Here is a 22444-nt window from a genome sequence, read left to right on the forward strand (position 1 = left end):
TGGAGAGATGGCTCAGTGGTTAAGAGCACTGACTGTTCTCCCAAAGGTCCTGAGTTCAAATCCCAGCAACCACATGGTAGCTCACAGCCATCCATAATGAGATCTGACTCCCTCTTCTGGAGTGTCTGGAGACAGCTATTGTGTACTTACATATAATAAATAAAATCTTTAAAAAAAAAAAGTTATCAGCTAAAGCTGAAAAGGTATTGGCTCTGATAGAAAAGAAATTACAGGCCAGGCAGTGGTGGGGTACGCCTTTAATCCCAGTACTTGGGAGGCAGAGGCAGGTGGATTTCTGAGTTTGAGGCCAGCCTCGTCTACAGAGTGAGTTCCAGGATATTCAGGGCTACACAGAGAAACCCTGTCTCAAAAAAACAACAACAAAAAAAAAGAAGAAGAAAAAAAGCAAAGCACTTACTGGATGCACATATGGATTGTTTGGTTCCAAAGCTGGGTTGTATTTTAGTTATTTTTCCTATTACTCATTGTCCCACAGGAACCCTCAGGCAGAGAGAGAGAATATCTCAGGATGGATATTCTTAGGATAAAAAACAGTGAAAAAAAGGCCTATGTGGAAAAGGTTTCTGAATTGATTCTGAAAGGAAAATTGATATTTTGTCAATTAGCAGGAATAGACCCAGCAGAAATTGTGGTACCTTTTACTAATGCTGAAATTGCCTCATTATGGGCAGAAAATGAACATTGGCAAAGAGGTTCTGGTAATTTTTTAGAGAGATTAACGGTAAATATCCCCAAAGCAAGCAACTTCAGTTTTTGAAAAGTACTAATCAGATTCTCCCTCATATTGTTAAAGGGAAACCAATTTCTGGAGCCCCCACATTCTACACTTATGTAAATAAGTCAGGAAGGGCAAGTTATAAATCAGGAAAAATAAAGTGGCTCAGAGCCCTTATGATTCAATTTAAAAATCAGAGATGTATGCCATTCCTGTATAATATTCAATATTCCTGCATCTCTTAATATAGTTTCTCTATGCAGAAAGAATTTACATATTGAAACTGCTCTACTTATTCCAAATGATTGAGAATTAAAACATCACTATTCAACTACAACAAATAAGCAGAAATAGAAATCATCCATTGTGGCCGAGAGGTGGTGGCACATGCCTTTAATCCCAGCACTGGGGAGGCAGAGGCAGGTGGATTTCTGAGTTCAAGGCCAGCCTGGTCTACAGTGTGAGTTCCAGGACAGCCAGGGCTACACAGAGAAACCCTGTCTCAAAAAAACAAAAATAATCTCCATGCTAACAGCAAAGGTTTAAAGAAAGAGGCTTCTATCACTTGGCAACAAGCCAAGAAAATGATACAATTTCCCACTTGTTCTTGTAAAACCAAACTCCATTGCCTATAAGAAGTAACCCCAAAGGGAACCCTCCCCCAAAGAAATTTGGCAAATGAGTATGTTTCATTTTTCCAGAGTTTAAAAAATTAGAGTATATGTTCCAGACCATAGACACATCTTCGGGATTTCAATAGGTGATTGCTTTAAGTCTAAAAAGGCTGAGTCTGTAGTTATACACACTTTGTGTGTTTTCAGATTAAAAAGACCAGACACATAGCCCTGGTGATCCAGCTTCACAGCCTCCAGAATTGTTTCCTCAAAGTCTGTATCCAGGATAACTTCAACATGCCTTGCTAAGATGGTCCAGTCCCACAGGCTGTTCCAGCCAGGACTTCAATTAAGCCTTGCTCTTTCCCATCACAGGGACTGGACCACAAATGATACAACTAGCTAGCTCTCCCAGGACTTAACCAATATCCCAGTTTTCTTAAGGTCCTCAAAAAATGCTGTTGCCCTCAGGATGTATTTTAAGAGAACAATGCCCCCATTCCTAAGAGGTGGGATGGGTGGGTTTTGGTCATTTGTTGGGTGATGGATATTTTCCATTGTTTAAGGGGGATGGATGGGTCACAAGTTGTTAATGGTCTTAGTCAACCAGGAAACCCAGTAAAATTAGATTCAGGGATCTCTTTCTTTCCTCCTTTCTCTCCTATCTAGTATTAGTGGGAAGGGGGAGGAGAGGCGGTGAAAAGAAAAAGGGGAATATAGAGATGATAGGATAAAAGGGTAATTATTGAATCTACTTCTTTTTTTTTTTTTAAGATTTATTATAATACGTAAGTACACTGTAGCTGTCTTCAGACACACCAGAAGAGGTCATTAGATCTCATTACAGATGGTTGTGAGCCACCATGTGGTTGCTGGGACTTGAACTCAGAACCTTTGGAAGAGTACTCAGTGCTCTTAACCACTGAGCCATCTCTCCAACCCAAATCTACTTTTATATTAATAAACATCAATAAGCCAAATATTTTCCCATGGGTATATTTTTGTATACTGATATACATTCAAGATTATATTTTTGTTTTATCATATTGTATATGTTTCAACTAGTTTAGAGTATTGCACCACTGCAACTCATTTAAAAATCTAAAGTTCTAGCCGGGCGTGGTGGCACACGCCTTTAATCCCAGCACTCGGGAGGCAGAGGCAGGCGGATTTCTGAGTTCGAGGCCAGCCTGGTCTACAAAGTGAGTTCCAGGACAGCCAGGGCTATACAGAGAAACCCTGTCTCGAAAAACCAAAAAAAAAAAAAAAAAAAAATCTAAAGTTCTAAAATCCTTAAATGATACTATATTACAAACTGTTTAGGATAACTAAGAAATGCAAGTTAGTAATCAATCAAAATTGTGGTCATGGCAGATAATAGTTTAGCTAATTACAGAAATAAGAGTTATTTAGCCTTCTGTAGATGTTTTCAAAGTTAAGCAGATAGTAAATAGCTAGAAACAAGCCATGTTTGCCTATTCAGATATACTATATATAGTCTTGAGATCTAGATTATGGTATTTAAGATTTTTTTTTTTGGGGGGGGGAGTTTTGAGACAGGGTTTTTCTGTATAGCCCTGGCTGTCCTGGAACTCACTCTGTAGACCAGGCTGGCCTCGGAACTCAGAAATCTGCCTGCCTCTGCCTCCTGAGTGTTGGGATTAAAGGCGTGTGCCACCACGCCCGGCTCTTAAGATGTTTTAATAACAAGGCTTTTCATGCCAGAGCTCCTGGCAGCACCCCAATACTACCTCTAAGAAGACGGTGGTTGGGGCTAGAGAGATGGCTCAGCGGTTAAGAGCACTGACTGCTCTTCTGAAGGTCCTAAGTTCAAATCCCAGCAAGAAGACAGCTAGTGTACTCACATATAATAAATAATCTTAAAAAAAAAAAAGTTAGGCAGAGGCAGGCGGATTTCTGAGTTCGAGGCCAGCCTGGGCTACAGAGTGAGTTCCAGGACAGCCACGACTACACAGAGAAACCCTGTCTCGAAAAACCAAAAAAAAAAAAAAAAAAGTTTAAGAAGATGGTGGACACTGAAGAACCTCTAATTGGGAGTTTGCTTCTAAAATGACTGACGTGGAAACTTCTAGTTTCTTTGGAAAGTCAACTATGTCAAATGAAGTTTTCCTGGGACACACAGGGGAAAGGATGTCTTGTTATAGCAGACACATAAAAGAGCGCGTGATAAACGAGTTTAAGTATGTATTACCCCACAAACGGGAAGCATGAGAACTGGTTTGGTTTGCTCTGCCTTGCTATTCCTTGCTAATGACACCTGTGACCTGGTTCACCTTGCATAGCGTTGTTGAGCTCCACTTGCAGTAATGCTGCCATTGAGAGAAACTCACCCAAGAACTGCTCGTGAGGTTCCTGTAGCTTCTTGCTGCTTCAGTGGCCCCAGGTCTGCTGGCAGCCAGGTGAACTGCTAGTTCATGCTAGCTAAGAGGACTGGACTACAGCTGCTGGTTTATGTGTGGGGTCTGCCTGTCCGAAAGGACCATATGCAGCCGCAGTTTCGTATTTGGTATTTGCTACGGGACTGAACTGCTGATAAAGATTGAGCTCACCTATCGCTAAACAAATCTACTTCCCCCATATCCTAATAAGCTTTCTCTTCCATTACCTTTGGTGGGTGGTGGGCTGGAGGAAAGGCTGGATGTTTATCAAGAGTTGGCACTGGCACCTTAATTTACCCGACTACAAGCTTTAGGGCAGAACTACATCATGCTGGTAAATTAGGTTGGATTTTTGGTTGGAGATGGGAGGAGGAGGAATGTAGAGTGCTGGAGTGTCAGTGAATTCAACATCCTTTCTCAACTCCCTGCCCAAAGCACAGATGACAAACCAGGAATTCAGCTTGCATCATAAGTTTTATTCCCGATGCGGGACAGATCTTTCCATCCCTCAAATGTATTACATATCGCCATGGAAGGGCCTAGGATGCTGCTCCCATCTCCAGGAAAGATGAGAAAAAGGTACAGACTGGGAGCCAGTCCAGGACCATTCTGCAGTTCCTGGCTCTCTGACCCTCCCTTCTCAGCAGAGGAATTATCTCTCATCCATTCAGTTAAAAAGAAAAAAAAAATCATTAACAAAACAAAACACACCTTAAGTATTGGGCAGGGGTGTTCTTGTCCTCAGTAGGACATCAAGTTATGGGTCACCAATGGGGAAGTGAGGGGGAGGGGGAAGGTGCCATCACTGCTTCTGCTGAAGGGCTTCCTTCCTTGCTGCATCCTGTAGCAGTTGTGTGTCCACCTCATCTGCTGGCAGCTGCACATAGCGGACAACTGAGCCCCTGATGAAGCAGTTCTTGACTGATAACTGGAGACAAATATGAAAGCACCTCCATTAAAAGTGTCCTCCGGCCACCCAGGGGCCTTTTGCTTTAAAGGTTTCCTCCTCCTCCTCCTCCTCCCCAGCCCCAACTTACCATGTGAGGGTATTTCTCAGGGTCTGTGACACTGATGTCCGTTAGTTTGATATTGAGGTACTAAGAAAGAGGAACATCAACATCGTCATTAACCCTAGAGACAAGATACAACAACCCACCCTCACTGGCTGCTTTCCTTCCCCAAGAACAAACTGACCCTTACTGTATCTCACCTGGTCCACAGAGTGGAGGGTTCCACAGATGCTGTCAAGGGCAAAGAGGGAAGAAGCATTAGTTTATGCTGAAATCAGCATGGAGGGAAAAATCAAAACTAGAACAAGTGGGGGAGGAACTTAAGGACCTGAGGCCTGCAGGCAGCATCTGTGAGTTCTGAGGTAGAAACAAAAATGCATCCCAGACTCAGTCTTTGCTCACACCAACGCATCAGAAGCTAATATTTAACTACTGCAGGCCAGGCTTGCATTCCATTTACTACTTGTATTTCCTTTTAAAGACAGGATCTCACTGCGCCCAGGCTGGCCTCAAACTATGGCAATCCTCCTACCTCCACCTGTGGAACTACAGCTGGGACCCACTATTCATGATCATTCCCCACTGGGTTTCTCTGTGAGGTCCTAGAACTAGCTATGTAGATAAGGCTGGCCTCAAACTCACACCTGTTTCTGCCTCTACCTCCTGAGTGCTGGATTAAAGGTTTAAAGGATGCACTGCTATCAACACCACTCGGCTAATCATCTTTCAAAGTATTATCATCCAGGATATGAGAGAGGTCATAGAAGGTAACAAAACTTACAACCAATAAACTGAAGGTCAGCCCAGATCTGCATGACTCCCAGAAGCATCAACTATTATTTTTAAAATATTGATTTTTATTATTGTATGTGCATGTAGTTACCCACAGAGACCAGAAGAGGGCAGCAGATCCCTTGCAGCCAGAGTTCTAGGTAGTTGTGAATCACCTAATGTGGAAACTGAACTCTTATTTTTCAGGGAGAGCAGCAAGTTTTGTTTTGTTTTGTTTTTTAAAGATTTATTTATTATTATATCTAAGTACACTGTAGCTGTCTTCAGACACACCAGAAGAGGGTGTCTGATGTCCGATCTCTTTACAGATGGTTGTGAGCCACCATGTGGTTGCTGGGATTTGAACTCAGGACCTTCGGAAGAGCAGTCAGTGCTCTTAACCTCTGAGCCATTTCTCCAGCCCCCAGCAAGCTCTTTTTAAAGCACTGAGCAATCTCTGCAGCTTCCCTAACTGTTATTTGTAAACATTTACTGCTTTGGAGTCACAGACCTATGTACACATACTGGTAGATGGAATTACTCTTTATTATTTTTGCTACACTCTTTTTTTTCTCGTATGAGGTTTGTTGTTGTTGTTGTTTGTTTTTTTGTTTTTTGTTCGAGACGGGGTTTCTCTGTGTAGCCCGAGTGCTGGGATTAATGGCGTGCGCCACCACACCCGGCTTCTTCTTCTCTTTTTAAAAATTGGATATTTTATTTATTTACATTTCAAATGTTATCCCCCCACTTATCTTTAATAATGCAGATACAAGGCAAGTCTTCTCAGTTCCCCAGCCCTCTAGCCCCTAAGCAAGGTTATCAAGGCCAGTGCTCCCACACGTTACATGCCCCACCTTATATTATATTTACCCTCTGTGTAACCAACTTTAACCACCTCAGATCCTGAGTTTTACTTCCTCACTCTCTACATCCTATGAATCCCCACAGCTCTGTAGACCATTCATGTGATTTGACTTTTAGACTACAAAAGGTCTTAGCTAGTCTGCACCTCAGTCTGGGCCAGCTTCTAACTTGGCCACACTGGTCAGAATCATCCTGCTTGTCAACCACTGATGTGTGTTCAAAGGTTTCAAGAGTCTACAAATAAAGTTATTTTGCTGGGCGGTGGTGGCTCACGCCTTTAATCCCAGCACTTGGGAGACAGAGGCAGGCGGATTTCTGAGTTCGAGGCCAGCCTGGTCTACAGAGTGAGTTCCAAGACAGCCAGGGCTATACAGAGAAACCCTGTCTCCAAAAAAAAAAAAAGTTATTTTAAAAAGAAACATGAGGGCTGCATATGAAGTTCACTTGTTGAGCATGCCCAGTACATGAAAGAAAACAAACAAACAAAAAAACTCCGGCTTCCATGAAACTATAATTTTCGAAGCACTATTAGGAAACAAGTAGACCTTAACGGATGTGACAAGAACCCATAAACATATTACCAGTGGTACAGCATTTAAGCATTTACCCCAACTCCTGAATCGTTAAGAGCAAGCGATACAGCCGGGCAAATCCTAGCACTCAGGAGACAGAGGCATGTGGATCTGTGTGTTCCAGGACAGCCAGGACTACACATACATGTTACTTAACTGTATCTCACTGTGTAACTGTGGATGGCCCTGGACATATGTAGACCAAGCTGTCCTTGAACTCACAACCTCTGCGTCAGTGTTGGAATTACAAGCATGTGTCACAATACCAGGCTCACTCTTAAACTAATCTTTACACTTAAGACGAAAGGTATTTCTTCTGTGTTTTGCCTACCTGCTCTGAAGTAACTTTGTCAACAACGACGACAAAAAGGATCAGGACACCCGGCACCCCCACCTTCCACCAACTCGCTAAAATAAGGACCTACCTCAGGTCATTCTTGAGTTCCACGACTACATCCTTGCCCACAAGAGACTTGAAAAAGGAGTAGAAGAGCTATTGGAAAAGAGGGAGGAACTATCACATGAAAAGGGACGGGGAGGAGGAGCCCGTGACAGTATTTTGAAATACTAATCTTTGTAGCCCCTCCTAGTAGTTCTCAAAACTTCACAACCAACAACAATCCGTTAAACGGGACTCTGCAGTTCACGGAGTGACAGGACCTGCGTTGCACCCCTCGACACTAGAACCCATTCTCTGAGTCGACCACCTCCCAGCTGAGACCGCTTCCCAACCGCACCCTCACAAAGTCCTCGTCAACAGCACATAAGTGCAAGGCTCGCTTCCCGTTCTCCCCCGGCGCCCGTGGGCTTTCTCTTGGACTTGCTAAAGGTTTCCCCCAAAACACCATCGGCTCCGAGCAGCCTCCTCACACTGGGGTGTGGGCAGTAAGGCTGTACGGAAAACCCTTCGGGCTGCCGCCCGAAGCGACCGACACGAGTGCCCGCCACCCACGCCCGCACGGTTCGAACCGCCCGCCGCGAACGGCGGCGCTCCCTTTTGACGTCACGGTACCCACCATGGTGCTGGCGCCACGCGGGGCGGCCTGGACCGCGAAGGAAGGCGCCGGGGACTGCGAGCCGGAGGCAGGGCGGGAGCCGGAGCGCGTGCCCGCGCGTGAGGCAAGACTGGATCACGCAGGCGCACGGGGAGCCGCGAAAACCTCAGCTGAATCCAGGCTCAAAGGGAGCCGGGTAGGGCAGAGCCGAGAGGACCGCCAAACCGGTAGAGAGGCGGAACTTCCTGTCCCCTCACTTCCTCCCGAGCAGCCGCTTCCTCACAAGCGCATGCGTGGGCCGTGGCAGCTGCGCGTTAGACGTAGTTCGTCTCTTTTCCCGATGGTTGTTGAGACTTTTCTCTCTGCCGCGTGATTAGCTCGTAGTCTACGTTTTCTATGGGGAATTATTGGGAAGATTGAGAAAATTATGACTTGCATATTCTTTGATGAGTAAAATTTAAAATGTTGCTAAGAGCTGGACAGCGTTCGTGCCCAACTGGAATCCTGGAGTTGAGACAGGAGGATTCTGGTTTAGAGGTCAACTAAAGCTATTATAGCAAGACCCTGTGTCAGAGAATAAAATATACACCAGTACACACTGGTTATGGTGTGTGTGAGTGTGAGAGAGAAACCGGAACACAAATCCTGATTCTTATCAAAGGTTCCCAGTAAGTAAGTTTCTCTCAATTTCAGTCTTTTGGGGTGCAGAGTCTACCCAGAGAGGACACATTCTAAGCAAAGCAAATGAACAACAACATTCCAGCTCTAATGTTCTATTTTTTAACACATATATAATTTGGCATAGGACTCGTCTGTAAAGAACTAAACTAGCCGGGCGTGGTGGCGCACGCCTTTAATCCCAGCACTCGGGAGGCAGAGGCAGGCGGATTTCTGAGTTCGAGGCCAGCCTGGGCTACAGAATGAGTTCCAGGACAGCCACAACTACACAGAGAAACCCTGTCTCGAAAAACCAAAAAAAAAAAAAAAAAAAAAATCAACCTAGTTTTAAAAAGGGGGCTGGTGAGATGGCTCAGCGGGTAATAGCACCCCACTGCTCTTCTGAAGGTCCTGAGTTCAAGTCCCAGCAACCACATGGTGGCTCACAACCATCCTTAAGGAGATCTGACTGGTGTGTCTGAAGACAGCTGCAGTGTACTTACATATAATAAATAAATAAATATTTTTTAAAAAAAAGAACTAAACTGACTGGAACTCAGTGACAGAAATATTTTATCTTAGCTTTTTTTGTGTGTGTATGACAGTCTTTGCCTGTATGTTATGTCTGCACTACATGAGTTCCTGGTAGAAGAGAGGGCTTCAATGCCCTGGGCCTGGAGTTACAATGGTGAGCCTCCTTGTGGGTGCTGGCAATCAAATCTGGGTGTTCTGGAAGAGCTACAGATGCTTGTAACTGCTGATCCATCCCTGCATTACTGAAATATTTTCAACTAGATCACCGACAGATACTACTTTGGATGTTCTGGGAACAACATTACCAGGCTTGTAACATGCTAGTTGTGAAGGTGTTCACAAGAGCTGACTGATTTAAAAAAACAAACAAACAAACAAAAAAACAACTAGAAAAGCCTCAGTAGGCAAGTTTCCAGAGAAGAAAGAGATGGAAGGGCTTTGTTGTTATTTAGATTGACTTGTTTTATGTAAGTACGCTGTGGCTTTCTTCAGACATCCAGAAGAGGGCATCAGATCCTACTACAGATCATTGTGAGCCACTGTGTGCTTGCTAGAAATTGAACTTAGGACCTCTGGAAGAGCAGTCAGTGCTCTTAACCGCTGAGCCATCTCTCCAGCCCTATTGTTTTTTTTTTAATAATTACATTAAGTGGGAAGTTACTAGGTTGTATCTTCTGTGGATATCATGTCTGGATAAATTGTATCTTCTGTGGATATCATGTCTAGATAAATAGGGAAACAGTTCTATTCTGTCTTCTTGAGGCTGGCTGTAGGTACAAGGCAGTCACGGGACACAGGTGAAAATTCTGAGAGTCTAAACCTGCTGATTGCAGGGTGGAATTCTCTAGTGTGCCAGGATGCCAAATAGATTGTAGCCAGGGTTTCCTGGGGGTGGGAGTGAGGGCTGGAGCATACATGACTGTGTAGGCCAGAGATAGATACTGCCTGTTCTTTCCACCTTTTTAGTATTTTTAAATTGTATATGTGTGAGTGTTTTTTCCTTGCATGTCCATCTGTGTACACATGGGCAGTGTTCCCATACACTAGAAGAGAGTGTTGGATCCTCTGGAGTTACAGTTGTTAGCCACCACATAGGTGCTGGGAATCAAACCCTGGTCCTGTGGAAGAGCAACACGTGTTCCTAACCACTTAGTCATTTCTCTCATTTTCTGAGATAGGATCTGCCATAGATCGTGGAGCTGACAGGTTCATCCAGCTAGACTGACTTGCCAGCAAGACCCTAAGATGCTTCTTCTGTCTGCCCTACCTACCGCCTCCTCCAGTGCTGGCATTACCGGTGCACATCACTGTGTTCAGAGCTGGATCCAGCAGGGTACCAAGGTTCCCAAGTTCAGCAGAATCCTTAAGATTTGAATCTAAAACAAGCTGTCACTGGATAGAAGCAATCAGTACATTTAGCAACTGCGTCCTTTGGGCCCAGGGTGCCTGAGAATTAGGAAATGTTTGTCTTGGCAGGTGGAGGTATCGTGATCAGAGTTCAAGGCAGACCTAGGCTATATTAGACCCTGTCTCAAAACCACAAAACAAAACAAAAAGCAAAATGGTTTTGTTGGAAATGAACTTACACAAATTCAAGTACTTTGCCCTTATCAAGTTAAACATTCACAAGGGACCCACGAATGGAAAAATGCATATCTTCCTTTCTTAATTTTCAAGGAACATTGACAGCTTACAGATACCAGGAAATAAACTGGTTACGTGTATAGAGTGTTTTAGGCTAGCCTGGGCTCCAAGAAACTCTGCCATGTGGGGCAGTGGTGGCACACACCTTTAATCCCAGCACTTGGGAGCCAGAGGCAGGGGGATCTCTGAGTTCGAGACCAGCCTGGTCTACAGAGTGAGTTCCAGGACAGCCAGGGCTACACAGAGAAACCCTGTCTCGATGCCCCCCCCCCAAAAAAAAAAGAAGAAAAAGAAACTCTGCATCCATCCGAAAAATCAAAAGCTGGTCATGCTGGTGCATACCTGTAATCTCGGGTCTCAGGTGGCAGAACAGGAGAATGGCTGCAAGTTAGGGACCAAATTGGCCTACATAGTAAGTGTCAAGTCAGCTAGACATATACAGTAAGGCCCTGACTAAAAAAAAATAAAAGATGACAGAAGTTGTTTCCTTTGGGAACAAATTTACTGAGAGACAAATAACCATCCACACAGGAAGGAGAAAGGTGGGGTGTGGATAATAAATAACAGACATCCAAATTCTTCAAATGGCTCAAAGAGGGGCCTGGTTTTCCTAAAGCCCCAGTTCAGGATCATAGATGAGAGGGTGGGGGTGTGAAAAGGTCGAGTTCGAGGCTTCTCCATCGGGATCCCAAAGGATGGTGACATAGGCTCGAGTCCAGTCAGTTCAAGAATCATAGTGATGTTTGAAGATGAATAAAATTCGCCTAGAGGCACCCTAGCACCCTGCAGTTCCGGAAAAGGCTAATCTACTTCCTCGATGGTGGGGCCTGTGGCAGCCCTGCCAGGAGTATACCCTGGCGTACAGGTGGGCCCGGTGCATCCGCTCTGGTACAGTTTTGTGATGATCGGGTTACACATATTTTCCAGTTCTTTTCTTTTATGATCAAACTCATCTTTCTCAGCCAGCTGGTTGGCCTCCAGCCAGGAAAGGACCTCATTGCATTTATCCAGTATTTTCTTTTTATCGGACTCGCTGATCTTGTCCTTCAGACCCTCATCTCCCACAGCGCTCTTCATATTAAAGGCGTACGATTCTAAAGCATTTTTGGCAGCGATTTTCTCCCTCTGGCCCTCATCCTCCGCTTTGTAGCGCTCGGCCTCCTGCACCATGCGCTCGATCTCCTCCTTGCTCAGGCGGCCCTTGTCGTTGGTGATGGTGATCTTGTTGGCCTTGCCGGTGCTCTTGTCCATGGCCGTAACGTTCAGGATGCCGTTGGCGTCGATGTCGAAGGTCACCTCGATCTGCGGCACGCCCCTAGGTGCAGGAGGTATTCCAGTCAAGTCAAAGCGCCCCAGCAGGTTGTTGTCGCGCGTCATGGCCCTCTCGCCCTCGTACACCTGGATCAGCACCCCGGGCTGGTTGTCCGAGTAGGTGGTGAAGATCTGCGTCTGCTTGGTGGGGATGGTGGAGTTGCGCTTGATCAGTACAGTCATCACACCCCCAGCTGTCTCCAATCCTAGAGACAGGGGAGCTACGTCCAACAAAAGCAAATCCTGTACTTTTTCAGATTTGTCGCCCATTAAAATAGCTGCCTGGACTGCAGCTCCGTAGGCGACTGCCTCATCGGGATTGATACTCTTGTTGAGATCCCGTCCATTAAAGTAGTCCTGAAGCAGTTTTTGCACCTTTGGGATGCGGGTGGAGCCCCCTACTAGAACAATGTCATGGATTTTAGCCTTATCCATCTTGGCATCCCGAAGAGACTTTTCCACGGGCTCAAGTGTGCCTCTAAATAGGTCTGCACACAGCTCTTCAAACCGTGCTCTAGTGATGGACGTGTAGAAGTCGATGCCCTCATACAAAGAGTCGATCTCCAGGTTTGCCTGGGTGCTGGACGACAGCGTCCTCTTGGCCCTCTCACACGCCGTGCGCAGCCGCCGCACCGCGCGCTTGTTCTGGCTGATGTCCTTCTTGTGCTTCCTCTTGAACTCCTCCACGAAGTGGCTCACCAGCCGGTTGTCGAAGTCCTCCCCGCCCAGGTGCGTGTCGCCCGCCGTGGCCTTCACCTCGAAGATGCCGTCGTCGATCGTCAGGATGGACACGTCGAACGTGCCGCCCCCCAAGTCGAAGATGAGCACGTGCCGCTCTCCGTGACTTCCTTTATCCAAGCCGTAGGCGATGGCGGCCGCCGTGGGCTCATTGATTATTCTCAGCACATTGAGTCCTGCGATGACACCTGCATCCTTGGTGGCCTGCCGCTGAGAGTCATTGAAATAGGCTGGCACCGTGATCACAGCGTTGGTGACATTATGGCCCAAAAAAGCCTCTGCAGTCTCCTTCATCTTCGTCAGTACCATGGATGAAATCTCCTCTGGGTAGAAGGCTTTCTTCTCTCCTTTATAGGACACCATCACCTTGGGTTTGCCCGCTTCATTGATCACTTGAAATGGCCAAAGCTTCATATCTGACTGCACAACAGGATCGTTAAACTTCCTGCCAATTAGACGTTTGGCATCAAAAACAGTGTTCTGGGGATTCATGGCCACCTGGTTCTTGGCGGCGTCTCCGATGAGGCGCTCGGTGTCCGTGAAGGCCACGTAGCTGGGGGTCGTGCGGTTGCCCTGGTCATTGGCGATGATCTCCACCTTGCCATGCTGGAACACGCCCACGCACGAGTAGGTGGTGCCCAGGTCGATGCCGATCGCCATTCCTTTATTAGCAGCCATGGTTTTCCGAGGTCTATGGAGAAAGGAGACTTGAAAATCATATTTAGGCTAGTTTTTTTTTTTTAAATAAAACTTAAGCTATTTATTGATCAGTTTTTCTCTTCAAGATGCATTTTTAATATTTCATTGTGTGTATGCATGTATGTCTGAATGGGTATATGCACACGAGTGCAGGTACTTGTGGAGGTCACAGTTATGGGATGCCCTTGGAGCTGGAGTTACACTTGGGAACCGCACAACATGGGTCGGGGCCAGGAACGAAATCTGGGCTTCCTATCTTTGCTCTTAATGGCTTAACCCTCTCTAGCCTTCTTATTTAAAAAAACAAAAAACTTTAAAAAGTATTTTGTGTCTGAACATTTTGTCTTCATATATGTATGTGCCCTAGGAGGTCCGGGGAGGTTGTCAGACCCCAAGACTGGGGTTACAGTCATAAGTCACCATATAGGTGCCAGGAAGTGCTCTTAATTGCTGAGTCCAGCTCTCCAGCTCCATCCATCAGTCTTAAAGCCACAAATGTTAAAGATGAACACAGCCCAGACTCTCTGCCTTCTTCTGGACAGAAAGAAGTCCTACACAGAGAGCTTGTAAATGTCTCTGTGGCTGTTTTTTGTGTGTGTGTGTGTGCATGAACATGTGGCCTTGGGGGAGTCAACCCTGGGTCTCATTCTCCTGCCAATCACCTTGTTGAAATAGGGCCACTCACTGGCCTGAACCCTGGCCAGGTAGGTTATACTGGCTTGCCAGTGAACCCAGTGATCCATCCAGCTTGGCCTGTGATCACAGCTGAATGCAAGCATGCTCAGGTGGTTGTTCTGAACTCAGATCTGCATGCTTGCACAACAAACCACTGTACCCACTGAGCAATCTCCATAGCTTCTCAAAGGTTGTTTTGGGTTCCTTTTTTTTTTTTTTTTTCTTAAGACAGTGTCTCTCTGTAGGCCTGGAGGTTGGCCTGGAACTTGGCCTGGAACTCACCATGTATACCAGGCTAGCTTCAAAAGTGCTGCTACTATTCTTTCTTAGCCTTCCCAAGGTCTGGCAAGGTCACAGGCATGAGTCACCAAACCAGGCTATTTTTCCTTTTCCTTTTTCTTTTTTTGTTTTTGTTTTCTGTTTGTTTGTTTTTGTTTTTTTCAAGACAGGGTTTCTCTATATAGCCAGGCTGTTTTTCTTTTTTTTTTTTTAAAGATTTAATTTATTTATTATAAGTAAGTACACTGTAGCTGTCTTCAGACACACCAGAAGAGGGAGTCAGATCTTGTTAAGGATGGTTGTGAGCCACCATGTGGCTGTTTTTCTTAACTGTCTGAGCTGTCTGATACACCCTACAATTCCACACTTTCTCTTCTTTTGTAAGAAATATGAAACCAATGAGGGAAAAGTGCTGCAAAGTCTCAACCTAAGAGGTGTCCAGTGCTAACAGTGTATACGTTTTGAGTTGGTGTCTCTGAAGAATATCAGACATTGTCCAAATCCCTCTCTGTTCACCTTTCACTGTCTTTATTCTTTGGGATTGGTTCTGGAATTTGTGTCTTTGTGTGCTGAGGGCAGAAGCTAGGACTTTGGGGATTCTAAGCCAGGGATGTACCACTGACCTAATATTACCACAGCGTGGTTGTGCTTTCACTGAACTCTTGACTCAGAGCACAGACTCTCCAGCAGCCCCCGAGTCTCCCAAATATCTGTTTTGGGATCATCTCTGGCTTCTACAGTGTTTCTTGTCTACCAGATGCCATACATTAAGACAGGCCAGCCTGGTTTACAGAGTGAGTTCCAGGACAGCTAGGGCTACACAGAGAAACCCTGTTTTGAAAAACCAAAAAAAAAAAAAAAAAAAAAAAAGACAGGCTGGTCAAACATCAACATGGCATAGGGGGCATCCATAGGCCTCTTTCCACGGCCAAAAATAACTCACTTCCTATTTAGTCTGAACCTTGTCCCAATAGACTTGATTAACATCTTTAAATCAATAATGAACTTGGCCTCTATTCATTTTGTTTTATTTTTCCTTTGGTGGTTTTCTTTTTTTCTTTGGGGGTGGGGGAGAGTTTCAAGACAAGGTTTCTCTGTATTGCCCTGGCTGTCCTGGAACTCACTCTGTAGACCAGGCTGGCCTCAAACTCAGAAATTCACCTGCCTCTGCCCCCCAAGTGCTGGAATTAATGGTGGGTACCACCACTGCCAGGCACCTCTATTCATTTTGAAAGAGACTCATTGTAATAGGAATTCTTTTCAAAATGGGTCTCATCATATTTTCTAGGCCATGGGCCCTGGCAGTCTCTCATCACAGTCTGCCAAGTAGCTGGGAGTACAGCCTGTGCTAACCATGGCTGGGCTTCTTCACCATGAGTTGCCTGTTTGCTGGATTCTTGTCTCTGGCTTTGTCTACCCTTAGTAACTCATACAATTGGAATTATACTGCCTTTGTCTATTTGTGGCTGGCCTTATTTCACTGAAGATAATTGTCCTTAATTCTTACGCATGAGCTTGTCTATTTTGGTACTTCCAAAACTAAACACTGTTCATGTACATGTCTCCCTTGCTTTCCTTACATGCTCATCTCTCCATAGACACCAGGTTGCTTCCACTTCTTAGCTATTGTGAATGATGCTGCTGTTAGCATAGGTTCACACACCCACATCCAGACCTGTCTTTCATGGTAAAGAACTTACATAGATGGTAGACAACAGTGTTCTCAGCTACCCCAAGGGTGGGTCTGTATCCTCCATATCCTACAGGACCAAAATGAACTCTACTGTTCCTATGACAGTGATAGATTTTACTGTGGGACCACACCTGTCTACCTCCTCAGACGGTGTTCTGAACTCCTTAAGGCATATTGGGAGTGCCTAAGAGGTGGCCGTGACAGGGGCCTCCTGCTCTTCTAGAGAACCTGAGCCCATTTCCCAAACCCTCAGTGGGCAGCTCAGCTCATAACTGCTCCATCCCAGGGGGTGACACAGCCTCTTCTCTCTCTCTCTTTCTCTCTCTCTCTCTCTCTCTCTCTCACACACACACACACACACACACACACACACACACATGCACACAGAGAGAGAGACACACACACACATACACACACACACAAACAGACACAACAGGCAGCTCATAACTGTCTCATCCAGGGATGAAACAGCCTCTTCTCACACACAGACACACACAGAGAGACACACACATAGCGGGAAGCTCATAACTGTCTCATCCAGGGGGTGAGACAGCCTCTTCTCACACACAGACAGACAGAGACATACACACAGACAAACCATTAAAGACAGGCACTAGGCTTTCCTCAGACCAGGTTGCCTTCCTTAGCAACCTATGGTGGAGTAATTTAGCTCACTCTAAGGATGGCTGTTAGGATCCCCGCACCCTCCAAGCTTAAAAAAGAAAAGAAAAGAGGAGTCAGGGTCCCACTGTGTAGCTCAGGCAATGCTCTGCCTCCACTCCTGACAGTTGGGATTAAAGGCTTGAGCCTCCAGGCAGCTCCCAGCAACTTTTCTAGCTTTTCTTAGAAGTAGGGCTCAAAGTCTCATCTTCGACCCTGTTCCCACACCAGCCCCATCTCCGCAGCCATCCTGTCTGAAAATCTGGAGTGCTGGAATCCCAGGCTTCAGTCCCTCTCTTGATTATAACTCCTGTCTTCAGTGTCAACACTATATTCAAAAAGGTCTTAAGATGTCTGCCTCCGATTTGAGCTCAGACTAATTCCAGCCACTTGTGTCCCTCGAGCGTCCAGCCCCATTTCTTCTTGATTGCCAACCACCAACCCCAAAATTAATACAACTGGGAATCTGTGTGTGAAGAGCCACAAAGTAATCCCAACACTTAAAGACGCTGAGGCCTAAGGATGGTGGCTTCCAATAGACCATGACTGTAAATCAATCAAACCTAAGAAAATTCTCAACCCATCAAACGAGGACCAACTGGGACACAGAGGCTTCTGCCCCACTCCAATCAGAGCCTTCCCGGCTCACCTGGGATCTCTACGCCTTCGATCCAGTTTGGAAAATTTGAAGTCGCTGAGCCCCTACGAGTGGGGAGCTCCAGGAACATCCAAACTGAGCAGCCGGGGACCCCCCCACCCCCCACCCGCCCCTCCCGGCAACTTTGAGCCTGTGCTGGGACAGAGCCTCTAGTTCCTAAATTAGTCCGTGAGGTCAGAGGCAGCACTGCCATTGTAACGCGATTGGAGAGGATCACGTCACCGGACACGCCCCCAGGCATCTCCCTGGGTCTCCCAAACTTGGCGGGGAGAAGTTTTAGCCCTTAAGTTTTAGCCTTTAACCCCCATATTCAGAAATGTGCGAGTTAGCGAAACCCCACAAATCAAAACCAACTGTCCACAACACCGAGCTAGAGGTGATCTTTCTTGTCCATTCCACACAGGCCTTAGTAATGCGTCGCCATAGCAACAGTGTCACTAGTAGCACCAGCACTTCCTGACACCCTCCCCCTCAGGAATCCGTCCTCTCCAGCGAACCCCAGAAAAGTCTGGAGAGTTCTGGACAAGGGCGGAACCTACAACACCGATTACTCAAGGGAGGCGGGGAAGCTCCACCAGACCCGAAACTGCTGGAAGATTCCTGGCCCCAAGGCCTCCTCCGGCTCTCTGATTGGCACAGCGGAGAGTGGGCGGGGCTGGAGAAAACTTAAAGGCGCAGGGCGGCGAGCAGGGACCAGACGCTGACAGCTCCTCAAACAGAACCAGACTCTGGTTCCACTCGGAGAAAAGCGAAGACAAGAGAAGCGGAGCGAGCGGCGAATTCCGGATCCTCAGCCAGGACCAGCCTTCCTCAGAGCATCCAAGCCGCGGAGCGGAACCTTCCCCGGAGCATCCCTGCGGCGGAGCGCAACTTTCCCCCGAGCATCCACGCCGCGGAGCGCAGCCTTCCAGAAGCAGAGCGCGGCGCCATGGCCAAGAACACGGCGATCGGCATCGACCTGGGCACCACCTACTCGTGCGTGGGCGTGTTCCAGCACGGCAAGGTGGAGATCATCGCCAACGACCAGGGCAACCGCACGACCCCCAGCTACGTGGCCTTCACCGACACCGAGCGCCTCATCGGAGACGCCGCCAAGAACCAGGTGGCGCTGAACCCGCAGAACACCGTGTTCGACGCGAAGCGGCTGATCGGCCGCAAGTTCGGCGACGCGGTGGTGCAGTCCGACATGAAGCACTGGCCCTTCCAGGTGGTGAACGACTGCGACAAGCCCAAGGTGCAGGTGAACTACAAGGGCGAGAGCCGGTCGTTCTTCCCGGAGGAGATCTCGTCCATGGTGCTGACGAAGATGAAGGAGATCTCCGAGGCGTACCTGGGCCACCCGGTGACCAACGCGGTGATCACGGTGCCCGCCTACTTCAACGACTCTCAGCGGCAGGCCACCAAGGATGCGGGCGTGATCGCCGGTCTGAACGTGCTGCGGATCATCAACGAGCCCACGGCGGCCGCCATCGCCTATGGGCTGGACCGGACCGGCAAGGGCGAGCGCAACGTGCTCATCTTTGACCTGGGGGGCGGCACGTTCGACGTGTCCATCCTGACGATCGACGACGGCATCTTCGAGGTGAAGGCCACGGCGGGCGACACGCACCTGGGCGGGGAGGACTTCGACAACCGGCTGGTGAGCCACTTCGTGGAGGAGTTCAAGAGGAAGCACAAGAAGGACATCAGCCAGAACAAGCGCGCGGTGCGGCGGCTGCGCACGGCGTGTGAGAGGGCCAAGAGGACGCTGTCGTCCAGCACCCAGGCCAGCCTGGAGATCGACTCTCTGTTCGAGGGCATCGACTTCTACACGTCCATCACGCGGGCGCGGTTCGAGGAGCTGTGCTCGGACCTGTTCCGCGGCACGCTGGAGCCCGTGGAGAAGGCCCTGCGCGACGCCAAGATGGACAAGGCGCAGATCCACGACCTGGTGCTGGTGGGCGGCTCGACGCGCATCCCCAAGGTGCAGAAGCTGCTGCAGGACTTCTTCAACGGGCGCGACCTGAACAAGAGCATCAACCCGGACGAGGCGGTGGCCTACGGGGCGGCGGTGCAGGCGGCCATCCTGATGGGGGACAAGTCGGAGAACGTGCAGGACCTGCTGCTGCTGGACGTGGCGCCGCTGTCGCTGGGCCTGGAGACTGCGGGCGGCGTGATGACGGCGCTCATCAAGCGCAACTCCACCATCCCCACCAAGCAGACGCAGACCTTCACCACCTACTCGGACAACCAGCCCGGGGTGCTGATCCAGGTGTACGAGGGCGAGAGGGCCATGACGCGCGACAACAACCTGCTGGGGCGCTTCGAGCTGAGCGGCATCCCGCCGGCGCCCAGGGGCGTGCCGCAGATCGAGGTGACCTTCGACATCGACGCCAACGGCATCCTGAACGTCACGGCCACCGACAAGAGCACCGGCAAGGCCAACAAGATCACCATCACCAACGACAAGGGCCGCCTGAGCAAGGAGGAGATCGAGCGCATGGTGCAGGAGGCCGAGCGCTACAAGGCCGAGGACGAGGTGCAGCGCGACAGGGTGGCTGCCAAGAACGCGCTCGAGTCCTATGCCTTCAACATGAAGAGCGCCGTGGAGGACGAGGGTCTCAAGGGCAAGCTCAGCGAGGCTGACAAGAAGGTGCTGGACAAGTGCCAGGAGGTCATCTCCTGGCTGGACTCCAACACGCTGGCCGACAAGGAGGAGTTCGTGCACAAGCGGGAGGAGCTGGAGCGGGTGTGCAGCCCCATCATCAGCGGGCTGTACCAGGGTGCGGGTGCTCCTGGGGCTGGGGGCTTCGGGGCCCAGGCGCCCAAGGGTGCCTCTGGCTCAGGACCCACCATTGAGGAGGTGGATTAGAGGCCTCTGCTGGCTCTCTCGTTGCTGGCTAAGAGACAGATATGTGGCCTTGAGGACTGCTGTTTTTTCAAGTTTAGTACTTCACTCCTTAGTTTGTCCTGCAATCAAGTCCTAGACTTAGGGAAACTGAACTGTCTTTCAGTTACTTTGTGTATTGCACGTGCGCTTTATCTTCCTTGTTAATTAACACTGCGAGTGTCTTTGTAAATATAAATAAATAAATAAATATTCTTCCATTCAGCACTGCCCCGCTGCTGTGATTTGTTTTGCAGGACAGTCAAAGCTATGTAGAGAGATATTCTGCATCAGAATACACAAAAAGACAGAGATATGTTATGAAACCATCAGGAGACTGTTGAGTTCTTTGTGTTTGGACTCTCCCCTGGGCCACATTGTTGAGACATGCTTGAGTCGGGTCCTTCAGAGGCCAGGGGTGGATAACTGAAGGTGGAGACTCTGCTGCTTCTCCTTGCATTTATAATCTTGCATTGTGGTTGCACCGTTCGACTTGTTTCCCGGTTGGTGAACTTGGAGGTGAAGTGACAGCACCAGCATGTGTTCAGTTTTTACATAACCATCCTGAACTCAGGTCAATTTTTACTGCTCATTTGAAAATAAACTTCAAAATCACTTGCCAGGTCTTGTGCCTGTTGTTTTTGGAGGTCAGGAGTTGCCCTGTACGACAGTTTCGGGTACGCTTGACTAACATTTTATCGGAAGACGTGGGTGTGGAGCACTCACAGGGACAGTTGCATTGTGATCTGCTTGTGTGAGAAAAATTATAGTCAGAGCAAATAAAAACCCTGCCCGGGGCTGAGGTCCAGCTTAGTGAAGAGGGTTTGGGATAAATTCTCGAGGAAGTGGGGGAGAGCTTGAGCATGGGGGTCCAGAGAATCAGGCCCCTGGCAGGGCGGCGGGGGATGCAGGTAACTTAAAACTGACTTCAGAAAAGGCGGTAGGGAGCCGGGCATGGTGGCGCACACCTTTAATCCCAGCACTCGGGAGGCAGAGGCAGGCAGATTTCTGAGTTCGAGGCCAGCCTGGTCTACAAAGTGAGTTCCAGGACAGCCAAGGCTACACAGAGAAACCCTGTCTCGAAAAACCAAAAAAAAAAAAAAAAAAAAGAAAGAAAGAAAGAAAAGGCAGTAGGGAGCTCACTTAGTGTACACACTACTGTAGCAAAACCAGGTGGGGTCGGTGAAATAAAGTCAGAAAGGAGGCTGCGGGTGATGCTCTTTACAAGGTGAGAACTGACAGCACAGATTAAGGGTAGCACCCGACTTCTCATCGTTACTGCATTTATGTATGGGGGCGTGCACATGCCAGGACACACATGCAGGGATCAGGGGACCACTGTGTGGGGTGTTTACATGTTCTGGCACACAGAGCAGTCAGTCAAAGGACCACTGTGTGCTGCACACACATGCCAAGACACACATACAGTGATCACAGGACCACTGTGTGGGGTGTTTACATGTCAAGGCACATACAGAGCAGTCAGAGGACTACTATGTGGGGCACATACATACCAAGGCACACACTTAGGGGACAAAGGACCACTGGCGCTGTGGGGCATGCACATAGCAGGGCACACATGCAGGATCGGGGCCATTGTGTTGGGTATGCACATGCCAGGGCATGCATGCAGGGATCAGGGGGGCACTGTGTGGGGGGGCAGAGGGGGCAGAGGATCTTTTATGGGCATGCTCTTCTCAGGGCACACATGGGGGGGACAGAGGACCATCGTGGGTGGGCACACACTGAGGGGACAAAGAGCCCACTGGTGGAGTGGGACAGGTACACATCAGGGCACACATGCAGGATCAAGACCACTGCATGGAGCCTGCACATGCCAGGGCACACACTCAGAGGTCAGAGGACCTCTTAAAAGTAAGTTTTCTCTCCTCACCCTCTGGGTTGGTCCCGGGGAAGACACTGAAATCTGAAGGCTTGCCAGCAAGCACCTTTACCTACTGAAGCATGCCACTGGCCCTCATGGTCTACTTGTGAGGGTTTGAGGTTGAGCTTGAGGCCAGCTCTACCACTGAGCCCAGCAATTTTATTTTACTTCATTTATTGGCTAG

At 48.2% G+C, this 22444-nt stretch overlaps 3 protein-coding genes across 3 annotated transcripts; 1 reads left to right on the forward strand and 2 right to left on the reverse strand.

Moving 5' to 3' along the window:
- Positions 1-4204: 4204 nt before the first annotated feature.
- Positions 4205-7943, reverse strand: Lsm2 (LSM2 homolog, U6 small nuclear RNA and mRNA degradation associated). The gene is made up of 5 exons (XM_021186525.3): positions 7704-7943; positions 7392-7459; positions 4960-4990; positions 4787-4846; positions 4205-4677 (listed from the first exon to the last, which is right to left on the reverse strand). Exons 1-5 carry the CDS (start codon positions 7812-7814, stop codon positions 4552-4554), a joined length of 396 nt encoding a protein of 131 aa, XP_021042184.1. The 5' UTR covers positions 7815-7943; the 3' UTR covers positions 4205-4551.
- Positions 7944-11265: 3322 nt separating this feature from the next.
- Positions 11266-17646, reverse strand: LOC110312589 (heat shock 70 kDa protein 1-like). The gene is made up of 2 exons (XM_021186304.2): positions 17501-17646; positions 11266-13536 (listed from the first exon to the last, which is right to left on the reverse strand). Exon 2 carries the CDS (start codon positions 13521-13523, stop codon positions 11598-11600), a length of 1926 nt encoding a protein of 641 aa, XP_021041963.1. The 5' UTR covers positions 13524-13536; positions 17501-17646; the 3' UTR covers positions 11266-11597.
- A 546-nt stretch (positions 17647-18192) lies between these two features.
- Positions 18193-20600, forward strand: LOC110312581 (heat shock 70 kDa protein 1A-like). The gene has a single exon (XM_021186293.2). It carries the CDS (start codon positions 18438-18440, stop codon positions 20358-20360), a length of 1923 nt encoding a protein of 640 aa, XP_021041952.1. The 5' UTR covers positions 18193-18437; the 3' UTR covers positions 20361-20600.
- Positions 20601-22444: the final 1844 nt, after the last annotated feature.

This window comes from Mus caroli, unplaced genomic scaffold (assembly GCF_978045245.1).
Source record: "Mus caroli unplaced genomic scaffold, Mus_caroli_1 scaffold_18, whole genome shotgun sequence".
Taxonomy (NCBI): domain Eukaryota; kingdom Metazoa; phylum Chordata; class Mammalia; order Rodentia; family Muridae; genus Mus; species Mus caroli.

Excerpts from the sequence above, each read along its gene's own strand:
- Lsm2 (XM_021186525.3), bottom strand. The coding sequence starts at position 7,814 with ATGGTGTTTTGGGGGAAACCTTTAGCAAGTCCAAGAGAAAGCCCACGG. Across the intron at positions 4,847-4,959 it reads CCCTCCACTCTGTGGACCAG|TACCTCAATATCAAACTAAC; the intron begins GTGAGATACAGT and ends CCTCTTTCTTAG. Across the intron at positions 4,678-4,786 it reads CTGAGAAATACCCTCACATG|TTATCAGTCAAGAACTGCTT; the intron begins GTAAGTTGGGGC and ends ATTTGTCTCCAG.
- LOC110312589 (XM_021186304.2), bottom strand. The coding sequence starts at position 13,523 with ATGGCTGCTAATAAAGGAATGGCGATCGGCATCGACCTGGGCACCACC.
- LOC110312581 (XM_021186293.2), top strand. The coding sequence starts at position 18,438 with ATGGCCAAGAACACGGCGATCGGCATCGACCTGGGCACCACCTACTCG.